This window comes from Phaethon aethereus (genome assembly GCF_964289735.1).
Source record: "Phaethon aethereus genome assembly, chromosome: 15".
NCBI classification, from domain to species: domain Eukaryota; kingdom Metazoa; phylum Chordata; class Aves; order Phaethontiformes; family Phaethontidae; genus Phaethon; species Phaethon aethereus.
In genome coordinates, this window is record NC_138591.1 from 4,111,415 (window position 1) to 4,121,483 (window position 10,069).

At 48.9% G+C, this 10,069-nt stretch overlaps 1 protein-coding gene across 1 annotated transcript in view; it reads right to left on the bottom strand.

Annotated features, from left to right (window-relative positions):
* The window catches only part of MYH16 (myosin heavy chain 16), a gene marked incomplete at both ends in the record, with an annotated part of 33,100 nt that extends 28,647 nt beyond the window's left edge, over positions 1–4,453 (bottom strand). The window contains 3 exon segments of the mRNA XM_082006752.1: positions 2,111–2,244; positions 3,831–3,936; positions 4,256–4,453. Of these exon segments, the coding sequence (XP_081862878.1) occupies positions 2,111–2,244; positions 3,831–3,936; positions 4,256–4,453 (438 nt within the window).
* Between the last annotated feature and the right edge of the window lie 5,616 nt (positions 4,454–10,069).

The following is a 10,069-nucleotide window of genomic DNA, read 5'->3' on the forward strand; positions in this document are numbered from 1 at the left end:
TTTGATATCAGTGAAACCAGCATTTCACCAATGTCCTTTGGAAGTCCTATGAGTGCAACAAGAACCATAATATCCTTCAGTGATGCTCTCAGAGCATACTTTTAAGCTTCACAACATTCCCACCGGTACAAGTTTTAGTACAGCTATTTTGTCAGCTAGTGAAAAGGAGGCAAAAGATGCCATCACTTTTCCAGTTATGTCAGTGCTGGGTTCGGGAACAGATCTCCACACTAACTCATCCTACTTCTAAGCATCCTCTGAATTGCCAGTGCATGGTTTGTAAGACTGACCTCTGAAATATGTCCTTATAACTGCCCTTTGTTTCCGAGAAGAGCTCTGGAAAAGATGTTTTGTACCTTATAATCGCTCTGTCCATGCCTTCTGTCAGGCACTAACATGCTTAGTTTGCCTTCTGGTCTCCACAAAAAATCCTCCTCTAGACCTCACTGTATTGATTCATGCAGCTGCACCAAATCACCAGACCTTGCTGGCAGTCCTAGCTGGGCATTTTTCGTCCTTGCCTCTCAGCTGAAGTCTGCTGTACATATAGCTCTGCAGGTGAACGGCATCATGTGGGTTCTTCAGACAAATTTGGGTTGACTCAAACCATGTTTATTGTCAATTTTAGTTAGTCTGGGTGACTCCAGGGAGCACTTATACAATCCCTTCTGCCAGCAGAGCTCCAGTGAGGGAGCAGAAGGACCTTGAGCCGGTGCTGCTGCTCAGTGAAGTTCTGTCCGTGCCCTTACTCTCTGGCTCAGGCTGAAGGAGCTGCAACCTACCAGTAAACACCCTGGAACTTGCCTTGGCCCGCTGTCCAGGGAGGCAAATCCAACATATGGTCTCCGGGTGTGATGTAAATCTGGGATGAGTTGAAAGTAGGAGGGATGCAGACAATCCCACATTAAAGAATAACCAGCCCATATGTTTCCTCTCTCCTTTTTCTGTATGCTAAAGGGCTTTAGTCAGGAAACATGGTGGGGTCTTTTCACCTTGAGAGCTGGGATTTGTGGTTCTCAATTTACTCTTGGATGCACGTGTGCAAACAAAGAACAATGCACCTTCCCTGGATAGCTATTTTTAGGGTCTCGGTTGCAAGACAATTATACTGTTGTACTGACAAATGTGAGTAATGGTTGCAATATAATCGTAGAATGAAAAAGTGTACAGCTTTGGGGGAGGCATTGTGTCTTTCATATGTTCATGCCGAGTCTCATAGGCAACTAAAGAAAGAAGAAATATATTTGTCATCATCTAAAGCGCGTAACTTCACTGTGGAAGTAGGGGCAGACTTTGGATTCATTTACAGCAGTGCAGACCCCTCAAGTTAACAGAATCCATTTCAGATTCACACGTGTCTGATGTAATCAGAGCAGGGTCCATTCAACACAATAAAAAATCCAAAGCAAAATTAATATAAAGAATTACGTGCTTACTTACAGCTCTCAGTGTTAGCCCCAGCAAGCTTGCTTATGCTACCAAAGTGAATTCAGATAAATTTGCCCTAGATGAGAAAATAGAAGATGAGTCTGTTAATCAAGATTGCAATATCTGTAGGAAAACAGAAAGGAGCTGAGAGGTTCTGAGCATTCATCAGGGACAGACAGCGTTGCCTGTAGGGGCAAATTTGCAAGTCAGCGAGAGGAAATTTAATCTTTTCAAAGATCAGATCTATAAAAAAACTCCTTCTTCTTGGATTCTGTATTAGAGCTTAAAGAAATCCTCCTTTCTCTACAGCATATGGCAGAAGTATGTAGCACATAGAAACAGAGGAATGAGACTTTAGTTGAAAGCCCCAATGTTTTACATTTTAACTGACAATTTGAAAATTAAAAACAATTGCAAAAAGTGGAAGCATTTTGAATCTTTGCAGACGTAAAAAGTTGAAAGGACATTAATTTGGGGTTGATCAAAACTATTTTTTTCTTTTGACGTGTAAAAATATGAAGTTAAAACAAAATCAGCTGATCAACTTAATTCAAGAAAAGGGGAATCAGTAATGCTTCCTGTGAAATGTTGGTAAATATAAACTAACTGTAGTGCTTGAGGAAGCATTTTAAAATAATTTTTGTTTTTATTTCTTCTGAGGGAACATCTTTATATGACCTACCAGTAACCTATCAGCGAAATCCAAAGAAGGGCTGGTGCTTACAAAATGGGAAGGATTGTTCTTCCTCATAGTTTTAGCATTATCAAGGGTGTCCAGAACAGGATTCACCTGGATGATTTGGTCTTCCATGGATTCTTTCAAAAAGAAGATAAAAGTCAGCATCAGCAGGATGCTCAACACTGAAGACTTAGGCTTTGAGCACAACTACTCCTCACCATCCAAAGAAACCCATTAAATACATTTTCTGTCAGTCAGCTTCCACAGAAAGCTGAATTAGTGCTGTGAGCAGTAATTCCTTTTCAGGTTCAGCCCTACCGAAGGCTCTCCACAGAGGTCCAGCCTTGTGGATTTGGGGCAGGCAGGAGTCTAGCTAATCTCCCCAGTTCCAAGAAGCAACACCAAATGCAAAGTTTTCAGTGCTTCGTACTTCAGTCTCCCAGAAGAGAGTTTTGGGATGTGCCAGGCTTGAGGGCTCGCAGGGGAATGGTAGGGCAACGCTGGGATATGTAGGCAGAAAGCTCGGAAAGAGGAGTGAGGTTTATTTGCTTGTAGGAAGAGGAAAGTTATTCCAAGGATAGAGGGCAGCATAAGACAGGCTAGGAACGCGTGTGGGATAGGGACAGCCTCGGCGGGAGACGTTGTGGAGGAGGAAACAGGCAGAGGTACAAGCCGAGACATGACAATCCAGAGCTCTGGTGGTGAGGAAGCTGGAAGGAGAAATAGGAAGCCACCGAAGGAATCCCACAAGGCTAGAATAACAGGATTTTTGCTGCAAGGCCAAATGGAGCTGCTATTTATGTCTTTAAAATCTGAATTGTTTTCCTGACCCCCATAGTGGAGTCAGAGGGGAGGGGAAAAAGAAAAAGAAGGAAGAAGAAAAAAAGAAAAAAAAAGAAAAAGAATAAAAAAAGGAGAAGCAGAAAGAGAGAAAATAGGGGAAGGGGAAGGGACAGGAAGGGAAGAAGGGGAAACCACTGCTCTCAGCCTTAGACGCTGCAATGCCTCTGCATGCTGAAGCAGCCATTAGCATGGAGGGCTTCTTTCTATTTGTATAGAGGGCTATTCTATACCAAACTACATACTTCTTTGCTATCATGAGAAAAAAGACCAGGTCTCCCTCCCTGATTATTGACGCTTATGTCTCTTTTATTATTTGGACAACTTGCTCTTCACAATGTTTTACCCAGTTAAAACACTTTTTACTATGTTTTGGTTTTGCAGGTGGCAGGAAATAAAGTGCTGGGAAATCCCACCCGGCCAAGGATCCCTGAGGCTGCGCTACAGCACTGTTCTCTTGAGAATCTCCATGCTCTCTGCAAACACTGTGATTATTCCTCCCACTGCTATTTATTTCAGTTTCCAGACCACCTGCAAGCCCCCAGAGCTCTGTGTGAGGGTAAATTTATTGCAGCCACAGATAGGTATCACCCTCTGTTTTATGAATGGGAAAAAAGAAATGCAGGGAATTCATTTAAAGACAGGGCAGAGCAAAGCAGAGAACTCAAATGTCCTGGTGCTTTGCCATTTGCTTTTAACAAGTGACAGACAGGCAGGGAGAAGGGGCGTGGACATGAGCTGACACTGGAAGATTGAAGTCACACAGACACCCCTAATTTACAGCAGCACAGGCTGGCCCTCTCAGTCTGGACCAGTTCCTGTCCTGCCATCACCCCTGCTGCTTTGCTATTCCCCTCTGCCCTTTCAAATCATAGATACTCACGTGGGCGTAGTGCTGGGCATAGGTTTTCCAGGGCACTGGCCTTGTTCAGGAAGGTCATGTTTGCCATGTCATCGACCTGGCTGAACTTGGGCAGGTTCATCATCCACTGTTCCATCCATCTGCTGGACATTCTTCACCATGATGTTCTACAGTGTTGGGGAACAGGAAGAAGGTGGTGTTATCCCAGATAGGTCTCCATGGACCACATGGGAAGACACTCTCTTGGACATAATCCCACTTCAAGTCTTGTTCTAGCTGCCACTGCCACTGCTGCTGGCTGGTGGCCTCAGGAAAGGAGTCCCACAAATCGGCTGACCCACAGAGCAAAATAGGTCTGGACTCAAACGTGGTTGCACTTCCTCTTGGGGCAGTAGGCTACTGCTTTCCTGTTGAACCTTTAAAGTAGAGTTTAGCTGGTTGATTACCGTCTTCACCATAATTTTGTCATCCTTTTCAGACTGGATGTCCCCAGTGAGGAAGCCCCCTTTCTCATCCTCCACCCAGCAGAATCTCTTGATGTCATAGGGCTTGTTCATGGCCTCAGTTTTCTGTTTCTCAGAAGGAGCCAGGAACTGCATGGGGTCAGCATCATCCACACACTCTTCCTTATAACCATTAGACATCTTGGCTTTTCTTCTAGGCAGAAGGTAAAACTAGAAGGAAAGGAGAAGGGGAACATTGCTTCCCACATTGCTGAGAAGGCAGAGATTGAAGAAGCCTGGAATTTCCTGTGATGCTGTCCTCTTCACAGCAGCAATACCTTCCAGTTCAATAGGAACCTGCAGCAGAAGGAACAGGCAAGTCAACATCCCAAACCTGGGTGGTAGTTCCTAAGAGGGGCCAGAAAGTGAGAGATGAACTGAAGAGAAACAGTGAGAATATTCCCACTTTCTCTTCAGCCTTCCTCCTTGTCCAGTGCAGGGCCACTGGGAAGCTGCGTATGGCTGAGAAGGAGAGCCTTTCTCCCATCTTCTGTTCCTGAACACTGCAGGCAACGGATCACGAGGAGGGAGTTGTCTGCTAAGCAGGATGTTTGCCTTCGGTGTGGGCTCAGTTTCTTGCTCTGACACAGATTTCTTCATCATCTTAAAATGAGACTGAGTCCAGCTTTCCTGCCTGAAGGGTTGGGTAGCATAACTACGTTTCAGGTTGGAAAATGGTCTTCAGATAAGGGGCAAATCAGCCCATATAATACAGACCACGTGGAAGAAAGGCTCTGCTCTCTCCCTTTTAGCACTGCCAGGGACCCCAGGTTAAACACAGTAGCCCAGGTGTCCATAATGACATTCCCAGTTACAAAGATGGAGGTTGTAAATGGAGGAGGGCAGGGAGAGGAAGTGGGAGTACCAAACCGCTTTTGACGGCTTGCTGTAGAGCTTCGGCTGTTGCACTGTCGTGACAAGCCTTGGAGGAGCAAGGAACTCGGTTCAGATGCTGCCTCTCGGGGTTGCATTTCAGTAGCAGGAGCAGCAAACCGATGCTGGTGCTTAGGGGAGGACCGGTGTCTGGATCAGAAAGCCCTGCTTGAAGGATCACAGGGTTATATAAAGATCTGGCTCAGGAGACTGCAAGATGTTTTTGCATTTATTAGTCATTTAAAAAATAATGCTGGTTCTGTAATGAAAGCTGTGTCCTCATTCTCAGCTGTTGTCTGTTGCTTGCTTGGGGAGGATCAGTGTACTCCTGTGAGGGCTGGAGGGGTGTTGGCTGTATGGAGACACAACCAGTCTCTAACCAAACAAGGGCAGATTGCTGCTCGCGAGGCACAGAGGGTCTGGTGGGGAAGATGCCAAGTACTTTCAAATCCCACTAGGTGCTCGGTGAGTCACGGGTCCCGCAGAAGACAGTCTGTGCAGTTATACGATCAAAAACCCTACGGGGAAGCGTATGCACATGAAAGCAAAGTGCAGGTCTGTCTTTCTGGTGTCTAACTTTTCAGTGCTCAGCTTTTCAGTTGTAGCACTCTTTTAATGCAAAGAATTACAGAGGCAAAACAAACAGCCCCAAAACTTCTGAAGGTTGGGGTTTTTTAAAGGAAAAATAGGGGGAAAAAATCCCCTGGCATGTGGTATCAAATTGACCCCACACAGACCGTTGGCAAGGCTGGGAATTTTTAATCCACAGCACAGACTTTGGCCAGTTGAGCTGGAGAGACACAGAGCTCTGACGAGTGTCTCTGCCTTAGGTGGGCCAGCTGTACACAGAGCTAAGCCAAGCCTTCACCAGGGTTTAGCTGCACCTGCCAACTGCAGAGGAGTGTTACCAGTCAGAAAACAGGTCCCTGCCCAGATCTGGGAGGGAGTGGGGACCAACAGCTAGCGCACCTCCGCATCTTCCTGTCTGTCCTGCCTTAGTTCTCCAAATGTATCTGACACAGAGGCCGGGGTAGCCAAAACCCTCAGAGCCCAGTCTAAACCTGAAACGGGGCTAGCAGTTAGGATTTCCCTAGCCCCAACCCTCAGCCTCAGGGCTCTGTGTCTAGTTCTGGCCAAGGACCACCACCACCAAAACCTACTCCTAGCCAGAGACCATCGGGAGCCTCACCCTGGACAGGGACGGCTGCCAGCCCCCAGCCATGGGGCTGGGACAGCCCCAGCTCAATTCCAGCCCCAGCCTGGGACTGTCCCTGGATCGATCCCTTCCAGCACAAGCCTGGGGCTTCTTTCCACCCCATCTCACAGAATCACAGAATCACAGAATCATCAAGGATGGAAAGGACGTTCAAGATCATCAAGTCCAACCATCAACCCAACACCGCTATGCCCCCTAAACCATGTCCTGAAGCACCACATCCACAAGTTTTTTGAACACTTGCAGAGATGGCGACTCCACCACCTCCCTGGGCAGCCTGTTCCAATGCCTGACCACCCTCTTGGTGACGAAATTTTTCCCAATATCCAATCTAACCCTCCCCTGGCGCAACTTGAGGCCCTTTCCTCTCGTCCTATCGCTGGTTACTTGGGAGAAGAGACCAGCACCCACCTCACCACAACCCCCTTTCAGGTAGTTGTAGGGAGCGATGAAGGCTCCCCTCAGCCTCCTCTTCTCCAGACTGAACACCCCCAGTTCCCTCAGCCGCTCCTCATCAGACTCGTGCTCCAGACCCCTCCCCAGCTCCGTTGCCCTTCTCTGGACACGCTCCAGCACCTCAATGTCCTTCTTGTAGTGAGGGGCCCAACACTGAACCCAGGATTCGAGGTGCGGCCTCACCAGTGCCGAGTCCAGGGGCACGATCCCTGCCCGGCTCCTGCTGGCCACACTAGTGCTGGTACAGGCTACTTCTGATCTCTGACTGGCCCACCAGCCACAGCCTGGGACGAGGACACCGGTAAAAGCACAGCCCTGCCCCTCACCATGGGCCATTACAAGGGTCTCAACACAGGAGTCAGCAGCTTCATCGGCAGGTCTGCAGGACCTTCACCGTGTGTGTTTGGAAGATCACCTGCTGGAATACTCCAGCTGGAACCCTTCATTTTGTGTCGAACGCCTCCTGTTCACTTTGCCTGCGACATTTGGGAGCAGAATGGACAAGACGGAGCCTGCAGGAGGGAGCTCTGCCATTCCTCCTCCCCTTGTTTCCCTTTTTCCCAGGGAATCGTGTTCCTCAGCCGCGGAAAAATGGACCACAGCAATTACCTGCCTGCTGGCAGTGACATGCAGAGCATGATATATATCCCCTAATATCCCCTAATACTAAGCCACCCCAGTTAAAACAGGTCTGCTCGAAGGATCACGGTGCTGGACGCTGGGGCTGTGCTGCTGCAGAAGGAGCTGTTCCCACCGGCTTGTCCAGGACAGACCTCAGAGCCGCAGAGCGGCGGGAAGGAGATGGCACAATGAGCTGTAATTACTGGGGAACCCCCTCTAGGGCTCGTTTCCAAACCAGTGTGTGTATGAAATGTGAAGCATTTGAAACGGAGATGAATATCGTCCCCCGGGCTTAGCAAAAATTGTCTTCAGCTCCTAGGATCGGGTGGAACTCGCATGTTGAATCTTCTTTTTAGCATTCCCTAAGCACGACTTTCAAACAAAGGCCCCATAATACACATTTTAAACAGAGGCGCTCATTTCTGTCGAAATGCTGTCCTGAGCCGCCGTCGTCGGAGGCACCGGAGCGAGGTGAGCAGCCGGCCGGCCGCCCTCCCCACCGAGGAAGCCGCAGGAGCAGCACTGTGCGCTGGGAGAGCTCATCTCCTCTGGTTGAGCTGCACATGGACCCCCTGACAGCAACGCGGCATCCAGAGCCCCAGGACCCCATGGTTTATACGGGCTTTCTGATGCTTTCGTGGGGCTTCTCTTCCCTACACGATTTACAAGGTACTCCACTCCGTTAGAGAGTGCCTTAGCCTTTCTCCCGCTACGTGCCATGGAGCAAGGTCACGTGTGATTTATACAAAATTATGTGTTTTTTTCAGTAAGTCCAAGGTTTCCCCATCACTCCGTTGTGCCTCATCCCCAAATTCACCGTAGGCTTCTCTATTTCATTTCCTCAAGTTACAGATTCGGGGACTAAAGGAATAATTATTACTGGGCCCTGTTAGGAAAAAAAAAAACAAACTGTCTAAGATTTTTGGTGATTATAATTTCCACAGCTGAGTAAATCAGTGTCCCATAACTGACAGAGGATAATGGATTTAATAAAAAGCTATGATTAAGTCTGATGTTATTTTTAAATAATTTCAGAAACTGTTACTTTAATCCCTCCGTGGCTGGCAGAAAGGATGCTGCTTAGAAGTTAAAATTAGTTCCTTAACGTTCAGCCTGGTGTGGAGTTACAGGCCCTCCAGGGTAGTGCTGGTTTTCTGGGGCATCCGCTTACACCATCTGCCTATGGGCAATAACAGCTGCGTTTGGCAAGCGGGACGGGGCCGCTGGCTCTCCTCCGTCCCGGGGCTCCGCCACCTCGGCAGGAGCTCCCACCGACTCCAGCCCGGCTGACGGGATAATCGGTTGGTGTCACACTCCATGTGTGAGTTTACAAGCAGTTTTCCCGCACAGCAAGTCCCTTCTCCTTAATTCCCAAGGATTTCCCAGCTCTGCCGGGCCTCTTTATCAATAAATATAGATCTCTTATGATAGTGATGTGACTGTTTTTTTCTTTTTTTTCCAGCACCTACCTTTCTGAGTGAGTGATCCCGTTTCTTGGCTGGAAAAAGGCACTGAGGAACACTTTGCCTTGCAAAGCACCGCACAAAGAGGCAAGTTTTCTGGTCTATATAACCTCACAGAAGTGTTGGGCGTGAATAGTCTATTTGCTCAACCAAATAAAAACTCCTGGCAAACTGGAACGAGGATTGCAGGAATGGAGATGTCCCACAGTGCAGTGGGCGACCGCGGCAGAGTTGGTATTTATCAAACTTGCTGTAACGGGCCAAATTCCTGGGTATCTGGGAGAAAATTAAGCTGCCTTTAAGACAGGCTTCCCTCCCCTTGGTGCCGCCCCATCGCAGAGCCCTGGCACGTTCCTGTACCAACCGCAGGGACGAGGTACTGGACCGGGGACCAGTTTGCCCTGACCTGCCGTATCTGCCGGCAGCGCGAGATGCGATGCCGCGCTGCTGCCCGCCCTCGGCGGCACCTCTCCTCCTCGTCCACCGGCTCGAGCGATTGCGTGGCCACAGCTGGAGTTGTTTCTACTGAATTGGTGGAAAACCGTACGTCTGTCTTCATTTCCGTGGGTTGCTTTCCCTCCGAAGGAGCTGTCTGAACTGGTGCGTCCCCACAGCCCCCGGCTGCGGAGGAGGAACGGGGGGGCAGAAAAGCAAGACCACTTTTTTGAGGCCGCTACACTAAATTAGGGGAAACAACAAGCTGCGTCTTGAGCCTCAGAAAATCCAGCTGCAAAGCTCAGCTTTGCCACTGGCTCAGCTGTAAGACAGGGATAACAATAAATCCCTTCTCCCACCTTTTGCGCGTCCTGATTAGATGGACCGTAACGGAGCGGGGCTGACACTTACCACGCGCTTGCTTAGTGCCTGGCACAGCGCAGCTCTGATCTCGACTCAAACCCTCGGCTGCTGCACGAACAATAGGACTGGAATTAATCTCGTGGCTGGCGCTGGGGAGGTCGCTGGTTCTTCCCCGGTAGGAACCGGTGCAGGCTGCCGAGTCAGCACTGCCTCCCGCCGGGATCGTGTGCCAGGAGGATGCATCCCAACCAAAAAAAGAGGAATTTCCAGGCTCCATCCCTGCCACACTGGGGAATTGCTCCGCATCCACCAGCAGTTACCTCGGCAGCT